The 20,046-nt window shown below is 40.4% G+C and overlaps 1 protein-coding gene across 10 annotated transcripts in view; it reads left to right on the forward strand.

Annotated features, from left to right (window-relative positions):
* The window catches only part of MAP4K4 (mitogen-activated protein kinase kinase kinase kinase 4), a 164,345-nt gene extending 154,795 nt beyond the window's left edge, over nucleotides 1-9,550 (forward strand). For all 10 annotated transcript variants that reach the window (XM_072932694.1, XM_072932698.1, XM_072932704.1 and 7 more), the window contains 5 exons: nucleotides 1,555-1,655; nucleotides 2,368-2,517; nucleotides 3,362-3,521; nucleotides 5,462-5,601; nucleotides 6,324-9,550. In XM_072932694.1, the coding sequence (XP_072788795.1) occupies nucleotides 1,555-1,655; nucleotides 2,368-2,517; nucleotides 3,362-3,521; nucleotides 5,462-5,601; nucleotides 6,324-6,407 (635 nt within the window). In that variant the 3' untranslated portion in view covers nucleotides 6,408-9,550. The remainder of the gene's footprint in view (nucleotides 1-1,554; nucleotides 1,656-2,367; nucleotides 2,518-3,361; nucleotides 3,522-5,461; nucleotides 5,602-6,323) is intronic.
* Nucleotides 9,551-20,046: the final 10,496 nt, after the last annotated feature.

Below are 20,046 nucleotides of genomic sequence, written 5' to 3' on the forward strand. Positions count from 1 at the left end.
TGCTGCTTCAGTTTCATGATGCATCCTAATGGGCAGTGGATGTTGCTCTGATTTGATTTTCTCCCACGAGCCAGCTCAGTTCCTTTCCAGCTGTGTCAGTCAGTGTGGAGCAGCAGCAATCAGACTGTTCCCAGTCTCCTCCTGTCGAGCGTGTGCTCTTGGAAAAACCTGCTAATGGGGCGTAATCAATAACAATGGCAGTAAGTGACTGCTGAACCAGGAGCTTGACCCCGAAAACAATTAATAATGCACTTCTCTGGTATCATACCCCAGGGTGTCAGCAGCATAATGAAGTGGCCTGTTAACAATACATCAGCAGCTATTGAAAGGAGGCTTTCCAGCAGGGAAGCTTCTGAAACAAAGAGCATTCTCTTCCTGATGAAGAGGGGTTTGTTAGCCTGGGCTGCAGCCTGGCACTGAACTTCCCCCTGAGCCACAGAAACACAGTAGATGTTTTCAGGTAGTGCGAGGCCTCTTTGACAGCTGCGCTTCAGTTCCCAAGAAGGAGAGCTCTGCCAGTGGCTGGGCTTCAGTCTGGACGCTGTCACCGAGGCAGCTGGCACTGATCACTTCCTTGTCTCTTTGATGCAACAGGGGTCTCCGATGTCAGGGTGAAGTGGTATTTATGGATCTCAGTTGCTTCAGGCAACTTTTGGCTCCTCTAAATGAGAAATTGCTCTTTTGAAACTTACGATTTGGGTGAATTCCCAGATAGCACCCAGAGCAAATAATAAGAATTATCAAATGTCCCCTTTCACAGATGAGGTGGTTTTGTTCAACACCCCCCTCTTCCCCGTGAAAAAATTCCAGGAAGTCTTGTAAGCTAGACAAGACCGAACAAAAGCTCTGTTTTTAGTCAGTACAGCTGTGGAGGTTGAGAGACTTTTTTTTGTCTATTGAAGAAGTGTCAAGTCCCTTAACACTTAGAGCTCAGTCTTGCTTTCCTGCAGAGTTCAAACAGCAAGTAGTAGCATAGATCACTAGTATAACGACGCTTTATTTCTGATAAATTATGTGGGTTTTTTTTCTTTTTCTCAAATGAGTTATCTCAGGATTTAGGGACAGAGGAAAGTGCTCCACTATTAAGCTTGTATTTTGCTTTTGAAATTGAGTTATGTTGTAATTTTCATTTCTTCATCCTTTCTTCTGGGTATTTTTTCCATCAGCTCAAACTACCATTGTTGTGACTAGAACTGCCAGTAATGGACTCTTCCACAGTCACGGCCTTCTTTTATTGGAACATATCTGAAATTAGCTTTTCTTGTCTTGATGACTAAGCACTGTCCAATGTGGAAAAAAATAAGTGGAAATAAGTACTGACTACTTAATTCTAAAGATGATAACATGATCGGTTGCTAGTAAGAGTAATGACTTCTGCAGCATAAATGTATCAAAGAGCTTAACTACACAGAAGTAGCAATCCTAAAATGAAATGCTACTAAACTCTCAAAATTACAGTATTTCTTCATACTTACCTAACTTGCCTTCTTTCTTGATGTAACTGCAATGACTTTGGCATTTGGCTCAATTCTTTTTTGTTTTCTTTAATTTCAGTAAAATATGAACGAATCAAGTTCTTGGTAATTGCATTGAAGAGTTCTGTGGAAGTCTATGCATGGGCACCAAAGCCATACCATAAATTTATGGCCTTTAAGGTAACAGTATATTTTAGCCATAGATAGGATTTTCTCATAATCACTTGCAGTTATACCTTTTACAAAAATGTTCTGACATTGTGCCATGGTCATATTCCGAGTTCTTTGATAAATCTCTGCAAACTTTGTGTTATATTTTAATTTAAGAGGGCTTTTTAAAATTCTAAGAGTCAATACATTTAAAGGTCTAAATTGTAACTGAATATAAGCTAATAATGACACAACATCATGAGTTTTTGTTTGCTCTCTCTATTAATAAAACATGGGACAGAGAGAAGTGGACTAAGCTTCTTTGTCTGAGCAGAGCAAGTCATGAAGTGATATTCAGCAATGCTATGGGATTGTTTTTGAATATTGCTGGAATGAAATTAGTTGGCTTGGTATAATTGCCAGGCTGGTTTACAGACAGTTACTGTGGGTCGTGCAGATTGAAGTACTACAGAAGTGCCAAATTACCCTGAACTTTGGGGAAAACAATTCTTAATAAAAAACCAAATGGACCAAGTAAACCCTACAGAAAATAGGTGATTGAAATGCAATAGTTTGCAGAGTAATCTGACCATGAGAGATGTGTCAGCCTAATGGGTCTGGTGTCTAGGGACCAGAGGAATGTGGAGGAATAAACTCACAATGTGTGCATGTGAACATGTTTTTATAAACCCCATCGTTGTTCTAAGCAGTAAAGTAAATCTCACTGATGGTTGTCTCACAGTCATTTGGAGAATTGGTACATAAGCCATTGCTGGTGGATCTAACTGTAGAAGAGGGTCAGAGACTAAAAGTGATCTATGGCTCCTGCGCTGGCTTCCATGCTGTTGACGTGGATTCAGGATCGGTCTATGATATTTATCTACCAACACATGTAAGAGCTGCTGTTACGTCTGGACTTTTTCTTTCTGGTGGATCACCCCCCCACCTCCAACCCCTCCATTTCCCCAAATGACCAATGTGTTAGACTGTCCTTGTGGATCACTGCCAGATGTTTGCAGTGCCCCTCATTGGGTGCAGGGGTCTGAACAGATACAGCCACATGTGCTTTGGAGTTTGTGTCTCACAGTCAGTCCTCACCTCATACTTAGTATGTCTCTATGGTTTGGAGTTGCCCACTCAGAACTGGTGAGGACCAGTGTGACTGTTTCAGGGGTGGCAACTAAAGGGCTGAGTACCCTGCACATCTCCAGCTCACAAATGACACAACAGCCGAAGGGTTGGTTTCTTGCCAACCCAAGAAAGGGTTGGCAAACACCAGGTGACCTTAGCTGCCAAGGTTTCTTGTTGTTCATTGTACACAGAGGTGTCAGATGGGCCACCCCAAGCACTGTTCAGTGCAGTGCAGAGATCTGAGGTCTGCATCTGCTCTGCTTGCCTCCAGGCTCCCTTTCTGCAGATGGAAAGAAATGGGCACCCCTACAGAGAAATTAATGTTTCCTCATTTAGATGTCTGCCTTAAGATGAGAGGACTTCTGCTCCAAGGGTTTACAGGTCTTGATCACTGTGTCACTGTGGTGTCTAGCTTGAGGGCAGCAGATATAGCCCTTGTAAAGTGAGTGAATTTGGGACTAAATGATCTTTAGGGTCCCTTCCATCCCAAGCCATCCTATGATTCTGTGAATCCCTCATGTGTCAGCCAAAACCAAATTCCCCTGTCCTTTTCTTCTAGCACAGGCTCTGCAGCATTAAAAATGCTTCCTCTTCTGTCTCTGTAGATCCAGAGTAGTATCCAACCTCATGCAATCATCATCCTCCCAAACACGGATGGAATGGAGCTGCTGGTCTGCTACGAGGATGAAGGAGTTTATGTCAACACATATGGAAGGATAACCAAGGATGTGGTTCTGCAGTGGGGGGAAATGCCAACTTCAGTTGGTAAGTGCCTCTGGTGAGCCATGTGCTCTTAGGGAGTGTGAGTCTGTGTGCACATGGGCAGAAGGAGGGAACATCGAGTGTGCTGCTTCTGCATCTGAAGTCAGTGCTTTTTATTTCTGGAAAAAAGCTGTGGAAAGTGAAGAGTAATCATATGGATCTGCTTTGTGCTAAAGTTTTTGTGAATAAAACCCAAACAATCAAGTTGAGGAGTTCACAACTGAGAAACTCACCATGACCTCTGTAGGCTGCTGCAGAATTTTTGTCAGACAGCCACAAAGTTGCGGAAACCTTTCAGTATAAAGGCATATAAAGTGGCAGATGAGTAAAATATTATGGGTAAGTCTATGTAGATAACAAAAGGTGTACCTCATTTGATAGCTTTAATTCACCTTCAGATTCCTTATCTCTCCTAGCACCATTCTCCCTCATCTCTCTAGCTCAAAATAAGGCTGAGAATGAGAACAGTGAGTGTAGTACACAAGTACACACCAGAATGCCTCCTGCTTGTGCTGCTGTAATTCAGTGCAGAGCAAAGCATGGGCTGTAGGCACACCCTCCTTTTGTTGGGCAAGCACATTGCATTTTATGGGCTGTGGGATGGCTGCACATATTGGGAGACAACAGCTGATAGCTGTTTGAGCAACAAGAACAACAATGCAGGAGGAAATTTAAAGAAGTTAGATGCACAGCATGTTCCCTCCTGTGCTGATTAACTCTTGACTAGATCTAAAAGCAAGCAGAAAATATCAGCTGGCAAATTCCAGAGCCTTTGAAGATTGAATGCTTGTAAAGTAGTAAATGGCACTGAGGCCATCAAGACCATCTGAACATCTCATCTGGCAATTTTTAGTAACTATTTGGCTCAATTAGCACTAGTGGAAAATCTAAAAAGGAATAATTTTCAATCGGGATGGTATATGCACTGTTGGCGTACATTATACTGTAGTAGATAATTTGATTTAATTTCACTGAAAACTAATGTGTTACATAAAAGGAAAGTAAAATTAAATACTTTAAAATTTTGCTGGCTATGAAGTCCTTTTTATTCTTCTGTAAAGTATGCATGCAACAGTTTAGTCTTCATTAAGCTCCCTTAAGTTATTTTTGACAGAATTCCTGAAACTGTCCATCAAATTGCTATGTGAATATACATTTTTATAATGCTGGTGACTTTATTTTTTATTTCATTTTCTTACTACTATCAAAAATAATTTTTTTCCTCATGTGACCCCTAATCTGTGTTATTTGGGACACTCTAAGGAAAAATGTTTGATTTGTTGTTTTATTTTACACAAAGGGATGCAGTATGTCAAATAATAATATTTCTACTTTGAGAGCTTAATGTGAACCTCTTGTGAGATACACAGAACCGTTTTCAGTTTGTTTTCTCAAGGAGATCAGTTTTTCAATTATTATTCCTATTAAGAGAGGCTAGGTAATTTTTTTCTAGATTTACCTTTCCCTCTCATTCTTTGGTTTTGCTGACAAACTCCATCAAGAAGGGAAAATAACACAAAAGATACAGAGCTGGTGCTTGGGACACACTGTAGTGGATGGGCTTAGTCTATTTAAACCTTGGCTTCTGCTTTCTCCTAGTCAACACCTAATTAATATGTCTCTTTGTCCCAGACTTGGCAGAAAAGACCTGTGTAAAAACTCCATGTTCCTTCCATTTAATTAAAGGTTATTAAGTTTCCTTTGTTACGAATGCTCAAGGAAGAAGTATGTAACATAGAAAACATCCAAAAGAAATTAAAATTAAAATTATTTTTTAGGCATCTTTAATGTTCTGAGGCCAGAAATAGCACTTAGAACATGTGTGTACCTACAATAACGCACATGCAGGTAATTTTTAACTGGAGTGTGTCAGGATAGTCTGTGCTTTTTCCATTTCTCCTGTTGCCCTCTGTCTCTCCTAATGTGCTGTTTTCTTTCCAAAGCATACATCCGATCTAACCAGATCATGGGCTGGGGAGAAAAAGCTATCGAGATACGGTCGGTGGAAACTGGACACTTGGATGGTGTGTTCATGCACAAAAGGGCACAAAGACTCAAATTCTTATGTGAACGCAACGACAAGGTACATTCCCTCCCACCAAGTTTTTTGCCAAGATGATAAACGTGTACTTCAGTTGGGTACTTAGGTTGGGTTGACCCTTACAATCAGCCAAACGCCCAGCCAGCCTCAAGGTCTCTCCCCTTATCCATGGAAGGGAAAGAAATTAGTCAGAAGGCAAAAAGACTCATGGATCGAGATATGGACAGTTTAATAAGACAGCAAAGTTTAATAAAACAGCTTTTACATGCAGGCTAGACAAAATTAAGAGTTAATACATAGTCTCCCATGGGCAGGTGGATGCCCAGATGTTTTCCACACATAATGCTTGCTTGAGAAGACAGATGTCTTCTCAGGGACACCACAGTGTCCCTCCTTTCCCTGACATGATGCTGTATGTTTTAGGTCATCCATTTGGTCTGTTTGGGTCAGGTGTCCTAGCATTGCCTCCTTCCAGCCTTTTGCCAGTCCCAGCCCACTGGCTTTTTAGGGGTGAGGGAGCTGCAGAGAAAGCCTTGATACTGTGCCAGTGTTGTTCAGCAGTAGCCAAAACACAGATGTGTTAACAGCACTGTTTAACACAGGTGCAGATCCCTGCACCCTACAGACCACTATGAGGAGCATCAACTCCATCCCCACCAGCCCAGGCCATCACTGCAATTGCACTGCAAATACTGGAACAGTGAAAGCACATTAAAGCCACTGCTGTCCTAGCTGTTGAATTTGCCAATCTCTTTTCTTTGCAGGTTTTCTTTGCCTCCGTGCGGTCAGGTGGAAGCAGTCAAGTCTATTTCATGACCCTTGGCAGGACTTCACTTCTGAGCTGGTAGAAGCAGTGGGATTTGGAGAGGAATTGCTGACATCCAGAGTCTGAGATCTTCATAACTTGGAATTATTTTCAACTGGAGTACAGACCTGCACGAGTGCAGCACTCTGTGTAAATGTGTGTGCAGGCATCACTGGTGTTAGGTTTCTTTATGTTTTTCAACTGAGGCTGCGACGCAGCTGGTGCTGTAAAGATATTGCCATCAGGTGCTACAATGTCTTTGAGATTTGGGATCACGCTAGAAAGCTACAGGTCTTCTTTTCCCTTCTGCTCCAGTATTCCTAGGATTTGAAGGACTCTGTTTGTTAGTGTTAAAACAGAGGAGGGGGGGGAGGGAAAAAGGAAGAAAAACAAACCAGGCTTACCATGACCATGCTGTTTGTTGAGTGGACAGGAGGCAGGCAAGAGAAGGTGAGAAGTGGTGTAGAGAGTCTGACTGGCTGAAACAGAGGGCAGATCTAGTCTAGTAATGTTAACAATGTATTTAATTGACATTTCTTTTTTGTAATGTGACAATATGTGGACAAAGAGGGAGGTGCAGGTTTTAAGAAGTTAATATTTATAAAATGTGAAAGACACAGTGACTAGGATAACTTCTTTTTTGGGGACGGGAGGGTGGGAAGGGGCTTGGGGTGGAATTCTTAGGGATTTTTGTTTCTGCAGTTTTATTTTGGCCTGGCCAATAACTTTAGTCATTTTCTGTGTACCAGGTGTTGCCTGAAACATGTGCAGGTGATTAAAAAAAAAAAAAGGAAAAAAAATTTCATTTTCTATAATGATTCTGTGTTAGGCCAGAACTTGGTTATGTCACAGTATTAGCACTGCCTCAGTTAAAGGTTTAATTTTTGTTTAAACCTAGAAGTGCAACAACAGTTTTACCACAGTCTGCACTCGCAGAACTAAAAAAAAAAAGAAAAAAAAAAGAAAAAAAAAGAAATAAAATCCAAACTACATATGTTTATTTTTTTGTGCCTACCTCATTGTTTTTAATGCATAAAATAAAAGAGGTGGTTTAGTTTATACGTTTTTAGAAGAAAACCATTAATGTCTAATTTAATCTTAATACCAAAACTACCAGATTGAAAGGTTTCTGACTGTTATTGCATAGCAAGTTTCAGCAGGAGGAGAGAGTAGTCCGTTGGGGCAATAGTCATAACGTATGGCAGTGAGACACTGATTAATGTAATCTGCTTACAAAATTTGGTAAAGCAAGCATTTTTAAAACCAGTTTCATCCTTAATAGAAGTATGAATTTAGCCTAAACCAGAGGTTTGACTCTTCTAACACATGGGCTTAGTAACAGGCAGGTAAAAGTTAACTAGGCTAGTTCTATAAATTGTTAAATGTTGTAGGAAACATTTTGGGGCGGTGATGTTTTTCTTTTTTAAGAATGCAATGCACTAAAACTCTTTTAAGAATGTAGTTAATACTGCTTATTCATAAAAACAGCGTATACCTGTGTTTAGATGTAAGATCCCAGCTCTGGCTTTTTTCCTTTATTTTTTTTTTTTAAGTCAGTTTTATTTTATGAATAAGTTCTGACATTTTTAATAAATGTCTTGAGAGTAATAATTTGTTTAGTGGCTACATGTTCATTACTTGAGAAATCTTGAGTGTATAATAATCTGTTGGTGTTGTAATAATGCACAGTGTCACAATTCAGCCATTTTCCTTTCTGTTTTCTTTTTTTTTTCCCCTTTAATTCCTTTGGTGGGGTACTTTGCTGACAGCTGCCTTAAGCTGTTCATTCAGTGAACAGGCTCTCAGTGTTTTATGGGCTTTGTCTTCTGCTGTGGTTAACTTTCCTTCATGGCATGACAGGTAGGGCTTTTTAAACACGTATTCTTCAATTCAGTCAAGCTGATGGCTCGAGCGACTGGTCACACAATCAATTAAAAGCCAAGAGCACCAAGTGTGCAAAGCTCAGACTCAACAGACCCTTCTTTTGGTGTCAAATCTGACTGCTGTAAATCCTTCAACCCCGATCAGCGCTGCTGCTGAAGACTCCTTCGAACATCGCAATGGTTGAAAAGCGAGCGGTAAATGCGTACCTCCAGCGCATGCGTATGCACACAGCAACCCCCACTCCCCCACCCCCCAAAAAGAATCAAAACTCAAGAAAGCCTTACATTTGCTGGCGGTGGAATACCTAGAACTATTATTTTTTAATTGTATGACTTTTGGATAGTGTTGAAGGTGAAGGATGTGTTCTTTTCAGGCCCGGTGTGGTCAGCCAGAAGAATGATCAACCTTTTGTACTATAATGAACTAAAGGGGACTCGGAAATGCAACATGATGGTAGACATGGGTGTAATCACAGAGCTGCCCTGTAGTGTAGTTTGCCGAAGCTGATTCGATCGAATGTCAGTCTGCGTGATTTAAATCTTCCAGTGCTATGTGGTCAAAATTAATCTAGTCCTTGAAAGCTGATGCTATTCACCTAGAGGAAGATGCTCCAGTGCTATAGGGATGCCCAGGTCATGGATATATGCTGTTGAAGTTTTGAGGCTCTGGGGGAGGGAGGAAATCTCCTTCCTTCAGTGGGTCTGCCCATCTGGCAGCTTCTGCCTCCACAGAAGTGCCAACATGGCAAGGTAAAACCAGTAAAAAACAGTATTACAAAACCACTTCGTATACCAACATTGAACTCTTCAAACAGTGCTTTTGTAAGCAAAGAAGAAAATAAAAGCTCCTAGGTTTAGTTTTAAGCTTTAATAAGTAATAATTTTCTGTATCTTTAAGTCAAAGTAACCCTAACTTGTATGACTGCAGTGTTTTTATTTTTTATCTTATGCACATGTTATGTTGGAGAAAATGTTTACAAAAATGGTTTTGTTACACTAATGTGCATCACATATTTATGGTTTATTTGAAAGTGATTTTTGTGGGTTTTTTAGTTTTTCATAGTAGTAATAGTACACTTTTTGTGATTTATAACCCCAAACTCTGCTGATTATAAAAATGCTAAACAATAATACAAAATGACAAACTGCATTAAAATTACTAATCGTAGAGCTGCAAAGCAGACTGGTGACAAGTAAAACACTCAGCCTTTTTTTTGCAGTGCTATCTAACTTGTCTTCTGTGTATTATGGAAATTACTGTTTTTCCCCCGTTTTTCCTTAAATAAAGTCAAATTGACACCTATTGTATGTGAAAAGTACTTTGAATATCTACTGGCTGCAGAAATCAAGCTGCATGTTGCCTAGTTGCATGTTACCGTAAGAGCAAAAGACTTATTGTCAAATCTCATCATTTTAGAGACCTTGACAATAAATGTGGGCTTTTGAGGGCTTTTTTTAGTTTCTTTTTTTTTGTTTGTTTGGTTTGGTTTGTTTTTTTTGCCCAGTCTCTTAGAAATGTGAGTATGGGCCCGGAAAGAAGTTGCACAAGGAGAGCCTGAGTGCATTTTGAACGTGCCCTCCTGCCACGCTGCCTTCAGGCATGTGGTTTTTGTAAGCTGGCATTGCTTTATTGTCAAGAGTGCAATGAACAGCAGTCCTGAGCTGGACTCCTGCATGGCATAAAAGCATGGCTCCAAAAAAGCCAGGCTTCTCCTAAGCCACAAATACTGAGGAAGTTTGATGCAAAATTGCTGGTTTTGCCCCTAGGGTTTCCCTTGGGCTTTGCCCATGTTTTTTCACCAGAGGCTGTGTCTGTTTTCTGAAGTGGAGATAATCAGTAGACGTTTCCTTCCGACTAGGCTGGTCTCTGTGAGAGGAGGAGGAAGTCTGTGGTCCCAGACTTCTGCCTTTCCTTTCATCTGCAGAAGGCATGGGATGTGGTGTAAGTTGAAAAATGTTTCAGGGTTTCATTTGCTTCCTATAGACAAAGGTATCTGAAATCCATAAGCCTCACAGCTTTTCCACTTCTGCAAGGATAGATACTGACTGAGCTTAAAAAACTCACCAACTGCTGGCCAGGTTCCTGCTGGCTCCCCTCCAATTGCTGCTTCAGAGCTGCTGGTTTTCCTTAATCATCCTTGACCCACTGTTGAACATACTTGGGTGCAGTTGGGCGAGCACTGTTAGCTGATTGTGAAGACATATGAGCTGATGCTTGTTCCAGTGTGCAGTAAGTAGCTGAAAGCAGCAACCCCAGATGTGAGTTTTGGAGCAGGTGCTGGCAGAAGCAGTGGAGAACAGGGAAAGCTTTTGTGCTTCTTTGAAGAAAAGCACAATTATGGTAATTTACAGTAAGAAGGAAATTAAAAAAGATAAGAGCATTGGAAACCATGTAGCAGATCTCATTCCTCTATGGGACTTGTGTAGGTAGCATGGTGAGAGGGACACAAATTTTTACTTTGTAGGTAGGGAGGGAGGGATGTCCACGGGGAAGAAGAGCACAAACAGTGCAGCAAACGAACATGAGCATCTTTAAAATTAACAACTGAATTAGTCAAACCAGAGAAAAAAATGATCAAATGTCAAAATTGAAAAAAAATTTACAAAGCTTTTAAAATTGCAGATTAAATATTAGTAAGGTGCAAAACACTTGACCAGGAGATTGAAGCAACAAAAATCTAAATTAAAAAAGATAACAAGAGCCAGCCCTTTTCAGCGGGTTGCTCTGCTAAAGGTCATGTGCTAGAGCAATAGGATTGCATAGAACTGTATATGAAGGTGGGAAGTCCTGTTTTTTGGGCTGCTATCTTTTGTGCAGAGACCTTGTAAATTCTTCTGCTTGTATTCGTGTTGTGGTGTGGGATGAGGACTGTAATACTGCTGAAAAGAGACTGAAGTTGCAGAAACTTTAAATGCAAGAAAAGAGCTGATGGCAGAGAGGGGACTCGGCACTGTGCCTTCAGCACAGGACTCCGTGATCTCAGAATGCTCCATGGCAACAAATACAGTAGTATTGGGACTATATTTCCACCTTGGGGTCCAGTGTCTTGTGAGCTCCAGCATCTCAGCCCAAAGCTGTTTCTCTCTTTTAAAAGCACTAAAAAAACACTAGCACTGAATTGTGCCACTTTGCCTAAGCGGTATTCAATGAGCAGTTGCCACGGCCAGCCTGGGTCACTTGCTGCTGGCTGTTACTTTGCCAGGGAATCCCAACCAGTCCAGCAGGGAAACAATGCTGGGAACTTAACTGTGAGAAGACTTCTTTTGCCCATCAGGAGTATGCTTTATGGCTGGGATTCCAGTTGCATATGAGGGGTGTCCTTTGCCTGCTAGAGTACATCAGGGTGTGTAAAGAGATGCAGGTTCAAAGAGCTGTCTTTCAGTATGTACAAATTCACTGCTGAGCTCCAGCACCTGACTTTTGGCCTATTTCCAACCCATTAAAAACAGGAAAGCTGGTAACAGCTATCTTCTTTTGACTTAACTTTTTTTTTTTTTTTTTTTTTTTTTTTTTAACACACTGCTGTGTTGGTGCTGCTTGGGGAGGTGTGAAAACGCAGGGACAGGCCAAAACTAGCACAGCCACTATAACCACTTGGACTTCTGTGAAGGTTACTGGTTGCAGGAATAAAGATGAATAATTGTAGTAGCTTAACTTTTCACTCTATGATTGTGTGGCTCCATGCAGCATATGCTCCTAAGGGATAAAAACTCTGCCCCAGAAATACTGATAATCTTACTCTCCTTATCTCACTGATTTATCCCAGTCTTGATCTAAACAATAATAAACTTGGGAGAGAAGGAGGGAGGAAAGTGTTTTATTGTTTAAGAAAATAAATTCCTGACTCAATCAAAATATGCCCTTTCTATCAGAGGAAATGACAGGCTACTTTCTTTGTTAAATTCTAGTAGGAAATTAATTTTAATGTTTCATTCTCAGGCTCTTTTGGTTCTGTGGCATAAAAGTGTGGCATGGGAAAATCAGATTAATTTGTTCCAATTGCTGCATGCGGCTCAGATTTTACTTGTCCTCTGTGTGAAATTTATATTGCACAATATCGTGTTTGTCATTCAGCTTAATTTGTCCATTAAAAGGCACTGCCATACTTCCATTTTATTTTAATATTTGCATCTCCCAAGCAATCTTGCTGGGACCATGTTACCCATGGAAAAAAAAAAAAAACTTTCTGTTACTGAAACAGCTGTTGGAGTGAAGGGATGGTAAGTACTGCTTGCATTGGCTCTTGTCACGGGGAGGTTACAGACTATTTCTGGTAGAATCCTGTCAGTATAGTTAGCAAGCCTCTAATCTGACAAACGGGCAAAGCTGAAAGAGTAAATGATGTGTTTGGCAGCTTTAAATGAGTCAGAGGGATAGTTAGAAAACAGGTTTTTAGTTTAAGATTCTTCAAGGCAACCATTAAACCACCTTTTGGGCCCTTTGGGTACGGGCATCTCCCTGGTGTTTGGTGAAGGAAATAGAGTGTGGCCCACACGGTCACATTTCTGAGCCAGATGCTGACTAACCTTTTGGCAATTGAGACAGGAAGGCATTAAGCAAGGTGAGATCTGTGAGAGAGCAAAGAGCACATTTTCTGCTTTATTGCAATGCTTTTACCAAATTTTCTACCGCCGCTAAAGGATACGTGTGCATGTAGCTTGGCGTAGAGCATGCTTACTTACAACAAGGAAAGTAAGATTGCTTTTGGCAATCCTGTGTCTCCTTACTGGTGGTGCCACCAGGCAGAAGTGACCTGGGTCCTCCTAGAAGAGCATTCTCATCTTTATCTTCGAACATAACATAAACACAATCTAACCTCTCTTCTCCCAAGCACTTAGTTGTGTCCTAATGTCCACCTAATGCCAAAGTGTAATCCCAAACCTGAAGGCAGATTTCCTGCCATGATGATCCCACCACAGTGCAGCCTACACAGAACAGTATGGTGAGCACATACAAAAGCTCTGTCCTAAGAACAGTCTCTCTAGTCTTCATTAACTGCTAGACCTACCCCAAAACCTTCTGGAAAATTCATATGGAAATTTTCTTGGTGTTTTGGTAATGAAATTAGCTGAAAGATAAGAAGAGAGCACATACTGGCATAGAATGTTAAAATGCAAAATATGTAATTATAGACTCACAGTTGTAATGACTCTAATGGATATCAGAGACAAGCATAAAAGGAGAATAAATTATTTCAGGGCATAAAGAATCAGTTATGGATAATTAAGCTGCAATTATCATTACTATGCTGCTATGATAGTTTTTTTTTTTTAACTAATTTTTCTAAAATGGAAAAATGCAAGTTAAGCATGAATTCATCTATTATTTGCCATTCAGATAAAAACATTTTTCTAGTGCTTTTCAAAATGTGCCAGTGGGACAGATCTCAGTTTTACACTAGCGAGAACACGAGGGATTTTTATGAAGTGATTTATTTCACGTCACAAAGGTGTTCAATGGCATCATTTAAACTCATATTCAGTGAGGTGAATAAACTCGTGCCCACTGCCAATCATGGAAACCAGCAATCAGGTTCCAACAGAGTTCTTGACATGTTTAAGATAAGGGTTTTGGTAAATCTAAAATCCAGGGCTCCAATTCAGAGCAAGGACATCACAGCTTAGAGTGGCCAGCATTGTTCTTGGTTCAATCTGCAGATGGCGAGCCTGGAAATCAGCTCCTAAAAATCAGCTGATTCAGTCTCAGTTGAGACCAATGCTCATTGGTGTCACCTTGCTTTAAAAGGGCCCTTGTAAAACATGTCAGGTGAGTATGTGCTCCGTGAGCAGGTGTGGTGTGGGAAGAATCAGTAGTTCTGCTCATGAGATCAGAGATCAGAGCCCTGAGATGGCAGCAGCATTACAAACAATGAGCCATGAAGGCAGTGGGACACCTTCTCTTCATCTTCAGGCACGGCAGACTTTGCAGCTGGGGAGGAGCTCCTTACTGGTACCAATGTACAAATTCAGGTGTTAGAAGTGACAACCCAAAATGTGGATAGAGGACAACTTTGCCTGTATTGCATGGTAGCCTGCACAAAGGAGCAAAGAAATGAATTCCAGGTTTGCTCCTAGCACCATCTCTCTATGGATGACCCAAGGTAGGAATATTTGCTGAAGAATTACTTTTGAGTTCCTAAAGCCTTTGTGTCCTTTGGTATTCTGGCTGGCTTCCAGCTGCTGCAGCGGAACTGTTGGGGTTCCCAGGGAGGTGGGGTTGTCTCAGATACCTTGGACTTATGGAAGAGAACTGCATGCTTGGGTTTAGGTACCCACATCCCATCAGGGTTTTTTTGCATGATTGCCGTGACAGTAAACTCCTCAGTGCTGGGCTTGTCAACTACTTTATATGTTTTTAAAAAAGGGATTTTTTTTTAATGCTGAAAATTTGGAATATACCAGATTCTAATGTTCCTACTTAATCCAGACACCTCTTTCTACTGCTCAGCATTTGTAGACTAATCTTGAAGAGCCATATTCACTCTACAACAGATGGTCCTCATAAGAGTATTCAAAAATATACTTTATCATCATTAATTAGCTGGAAGTCTTATGTATGCCTTGATAGCATCTGAAGTACTTATCTTCTTAGAAACTACATCAATTCATTATGGTTCAAAAATACTAATGAACTTCTTTACTCTCCTGTTGAGGTAAAGTTAGAAGCATTTTTTTTTATTATTATACTAACTTGAAATAAAGAACAAAAGGTTAGATTTATTTTTTGCTTTACAGAAAAGAATTTAAGAAGCATTTTGTTTCAGAAAATTCAAAGGAAGACATTGTAGTATTTGGCCAAAATAATTTATTAATTTCTAATAATGATAATATTTTGCTTTCTGTAATAATCACTAGGATATCATTGTGCTAACTGTAATTTGAATTCTAAAGGTATTTTCATGCTGCTGAATTAATTTTCCCTATACAGTACATTTTGAATGGACAGCTTCTCTTACAGCCCAACTCACAACGTTTGTCTCCAAGGGAAATGTATCAGGTTACATAAACATTTTTTGAGGGGTTGGGTATATGTATAAAACCCCATGTGCTGGATGAAAGTGCTTTTAAAATTTTACGCCATTGATTAAATATTGCAGGGTGTATTAAACAAAATATTTTCTCTTGGTCAAGCTGACCTCTTCTTGCCTTCTAGACCAGAGTATCTATTTCACAAGACTAGCATTTTTTCCCCTGAGAAGTATCAGTTAAATAGCAAATTAATTTTCTGATTAAAAATGAAAATACTAGGATGGAAAAGGCATAGCTTGTTGTGATTTTTATATATGAAGAGCTGAAGTTAAATTCTATCCAGCTGGCTGAAGTTTTTACTCCTGAGCTGCCCCAGGGGTGCCAGGTCATGGCACTTACAGATCTCAGCTGCAGACTTGTGGACAAACAAGTGCCAGTCACCCATATTTTGGGCAGTGCCTCAGTGTTGATTTTTGTTACAGTAATGGAGACTTGGGACAGAAGGGGAAAAGCACCAACAACTCAAAAACTCTGCCAAGCCCTTCCTCAGGTGCACTAAACACAAGTGGTGAGAAGTCCTTGGGGTTCAGCTGTGTGTCTCCAGCTCACCGAGGGACAAGGGAGCTTGTGGCAGATAATTAGAGAGGAGATCCAAGCTGGTTGTTTTGTAGGGAAAAAACAAGTAGAACAAAAAGAGGTTTAGGCTGAAAAAGGGTTATAGTACTATGCTGTAAAAACAGTACCAACAATGGGTCCCTGGTCTCTGTTTATCTGTTTTTTATGCTTGTCTTTGGAAGAGCATCTATTCACTGCTTTTATACATGTGTCTTCTTCCTAAAGGTGCATGCCTTGATCTTTGTTTTTTGGAGACAGTACAAAAGAGATTTCCCCACAAATTCCACTTAGGGGCTTTTAAATAGCAGTTAATTGCATCACTGATGCCGTGGGAGGTGGGCATAACCCCTCACGCCACAGCATGTGGGCAAAAGGAGCAGATCCCTTGTCTTCTTGTGGTACATGCACATGTGTCTAGGAATGAAACAGGGCTTTATTCAGCTGTCAGTGATCACACTGTCACAGATAATGTCTCACAATTTGGGTTCTTAACTGAAATCGGTCAATATATTGTTCCCCTGGGATCAGTTTGCAGCTCAGATTCACTGCAGCAGTGAACAAAATGAAACTATTATTCTCTTTTTGCCCCTCTTCTGTAAATAGAACCAATCCTTTTAGCTTCAGTTTTGTTTCCAGTCATGAAACAAAGAAAAAACAAAAAACCATAGTCTTCCCATTCCTGTAACTGAGATGGCTTAAAAGGGCTCTTACATCTGCTTCCTATTCCTTTGTGATAACAGCTCTGGGAAAGAAAACATGATTTCCTAGTATCTGTGAGATGCTTGCATGACAAGGCCAAATATACACGAACTCTCTGGAACCCTCTGGAAGAAGGAGTAGGTATGCCAGTGACTGCATGCCAGCGAGGCTGGGGTTGGATGCTGCCCACAGCTGTGCCCCACAGCAGGAGGACAGAGGGTCTGGATAGGCTGGTGAGGCTCTGCACCTGGTGCTGCACCTTGGGGCTTGCCAAGGTGGGGGAAACTCTTATAAGATCCTACGGCTGAGTGAGACCTCTTGTGTAGGACCTTCTCACACCAGGCTGCATCTGCAGTGGGAAATGCAGCTTTCTTCCCTCTGCCAACAATGACTTGAGGCCCTTCAGGACTCATTAACTTCTGAGAAGTTTGAGAGGCTTGTATTTTTGTGGCTGCTGTAAATTCAGTCTTATTTGAAGAAGTGTTAATGTTTCTGTTCCTTTCTGCTTTTATCAGCTCCTTTTTGTCCCTGCTCTCTGCTCTTTCTTCTTTCTTTCCTTCCTTCCTTCCTTAACTGGCTATCATACTTCTTTAGCCAAAAAGCAGTATTTGTTCTGCAAAGTAATAGGTTGAAGGAACACACTGGAGATTTTTTTAGTGGATGCAGCTATTGCTACTTCTAGCAAAGACACAGGTGTGTGGTAGTGTGATTGTATTTCTGCACTGCAGTGTGTAACTGTGCACATATCCTGGTGCAAACTGTCCCAGGGTGGGCAGACACTCCAGCTTTCAGTCAAACAGCTTCAGGCTGCAAGCAAAGGAGTATTTTCACAAAGGGGTGAAGCTGCAAAATGTTTCCCTTCTGTCTGTGGAAGTTTTGATACTCTGTAGATTTAATAATAGCCTGTAAAACCTGCAGTGAGATCAGAGGAAATCTGCAAGAGACTAGAGACCAGAAAATGGAAATATTGTGTTTGATTTTAAGTGTATTGCTGAGTTTTACATTGTGGTCACTCTTCCAAATCCAGGTCCAAGACATACCCTGGATGCTGAATGTTTACATGCAGTATTGTCTTAGCAATTCCCTTGCAAATTGCTGCAGAAACCTCTCCTAGTAAATTGCAGCTGGGACATTTGCTCAGCATCAAAAGTATAGATGATTAGAGACATAGTTTAATAGTGGACTTGGCAGTGTTAAGTTTATTGTAGGACTCAATGACCTTAAGGGTCTTTGTCTGCCTAAATGATTCCATGATTCTAAGAGGTTTTGAGCAGGCAAAATCTAAATCTTGTTTCTAAATTTGCAATTTGTTTGTAAAACGTGTATCAGCAAATGCTACACTTTAACATTTACAACTTAGCGTGGTTTCAAATTGACTGTGGTAACTCTGAGACTTGACTAATGAATTTTGTAATAACCCCCTTCACTACTTTGGGAACTGTGCTGTGCTGACATTTCTCATACACAAAATGCAGAGGCCTAGAAATTCTTTTGGTACTATTAAGCAAGGTCATTTTCTAAGTTTCTAATCTCACCCTGGGAAACATCATTCTTGTGAAGATGTGGCCATCAGAAAAGTGAGAAAAGTGCACCAATATATTTCCTGTAAGATCTGGGATGACTTAATATCTTTCAGTGTCTGCTGGCACACAGGATAGCTTCTTGTGGGAGTTTTGTGCCATGGCAGTAGATTGGGAGATGCTCAAAAATCTGAAGCTTGCAGAGGCAGTGGCAATAAGTATTTTTTTGGAAGCTGTCATGGTCAGAGATACAAAACCAAAGTATGTCCTTTTTGGGGATGATGACAGTATCCATTCTCAGATTAGTTAGATTTTGCCACATAAGCCTATCATGAAAAGGCCTCAAGAAAACCCAGAATTGCATCCATCTACAGTCAAAAAGCAGTTTGATTAATTCTAGCATTTGGAACTTCTGCCATGGTTTTCCTAAAGTAAGGAGACTTTTCCTGGAAGGACCTTCTGGATCACTGCTATACTGCTGCTTTTATGATTATTTCAGGCAAACTCCTAGTAATGGATAGAAAGTAATAATCCTTTTGCAGTAGAACTATGGCACATTTTTAATGTACAGTCTTAGTGGATTGGTGGAATCATCTCCTTGCTACATGTTTTTAAGATGTGATGTGGCAGGAAGTTTCAAGAGAGAAAGCCGGTTACCATGAAAATTCATTTGTGGCACCTTGATATTTTTCCCTTCACACTTGTCTGAGACTGGTGGAACAACACTGCCTGCAGAAGCTGGTAGGGAACAGCCTCTAAAAGAGACATTGGGTAAGACTGGAGACATCCTCTCAATTTCTCCTTTAGATTCTTCTTTCTATCCCTTCAAATAAATGCCAAAACCCAAACTCCAAAACCTCCAAAGGTTATGTCTAAGTGCTATCATTTAGAAGTGTTAGGAACACATTTCAATATCTTCATCTGTTCAGAGATTAAATTCTCACTTCACTACACTTCAAAGTTTCAGCCTACTTCATCTGAATATGATTTGAGTGGCAGATCCATCCATCTTGGAAAGGCATTGTGTCTATTTTTGTTCAAGAGAGAACTCTTTGACTTAGTGTGCTGCTTACAGCCTAATTCAGCACCCAAACACTGACAAGCCCTTTGTGCATTCAGCAGAATGCATCAGTAGCTGGATTTCTTCAAGGTTTGAAATGGTTTGTAGTCCATTTTGGTGTCATTTACCAAAGCAGTCCCTATGAGGTACAATGATCTTATGTTTTGTTCTCTGCTAAGTCTCTGATCTCCAGATCTAGGAACTGGCAGGTCTGCTATTTCTTGAGTACTGTAGAACTGCAAATGTATAATTTCACAAGTTAATCTTGAAATAGTGCAAGTGTAAATGTCAGTAGCTTTCCACATAGATACATTGCATTTTTTGTATTGCTTTACTTATTAGAGTTTTATATTGCTTTTTTATTGCAAGAGAAATTATATTAAGGTTACTTATGATCTTTCAAAGGTAACACAGGGAAATCAAAATACTGTGTAAATAGATGCTGCTTAGAGACCTAGACTCTTCCTCATTGAGAGAATAAGTCTGAATTCTTTAAGAACTGGACTTGGACAAACAGGTCTGGCTATACTTGACTGAGTTACTCCCTCTGTCATCTTAGTCTTGTGCAGTAGCAGTAGTACTACTACAAGTACTGCTACGCGTAGTACTTGTACAGGAACAGATTTTTCAGTGTCCAGATCTTAGGCCAAATGTCTCAGTTTTGATCTTCTCAAATTAACCTTGTTGCACAAGGTTGTGTGAGTAAATTGATATGTGAATGAACTTGTTTTTCCTCTCAAGTCTGTGATGGTGTGTTGGAACTTAACTGATGGGCTGAAACTTCTTTATTTTTACCACTGTTGGAAACTAATTTTAAGAACTGATGCATTTGAGGTATATATAAAGAAAGTACGCATCCTTGAAGTGAACAACATGTGATATGTGAAAGAAGAGGAGGGAACAAGCAGCTAAAAAAGGTAAAGTTAGCAGTGTAAG

This window comes from Taeniopygia guttata, chromosome 1, assembly GCF_048771995.1.
Source record: "Taeniopygia guttata chromosome 1, bTaeGut7.mat, whole genome shotgun sequence".
NCBI classification, from domain to species: domain Eukaryota; kingdom Metazoa; phylum Chordata; class Aves; order Passeriformes; family Estrildidae; genus Taeniopygia; species Taeniopygia guttata.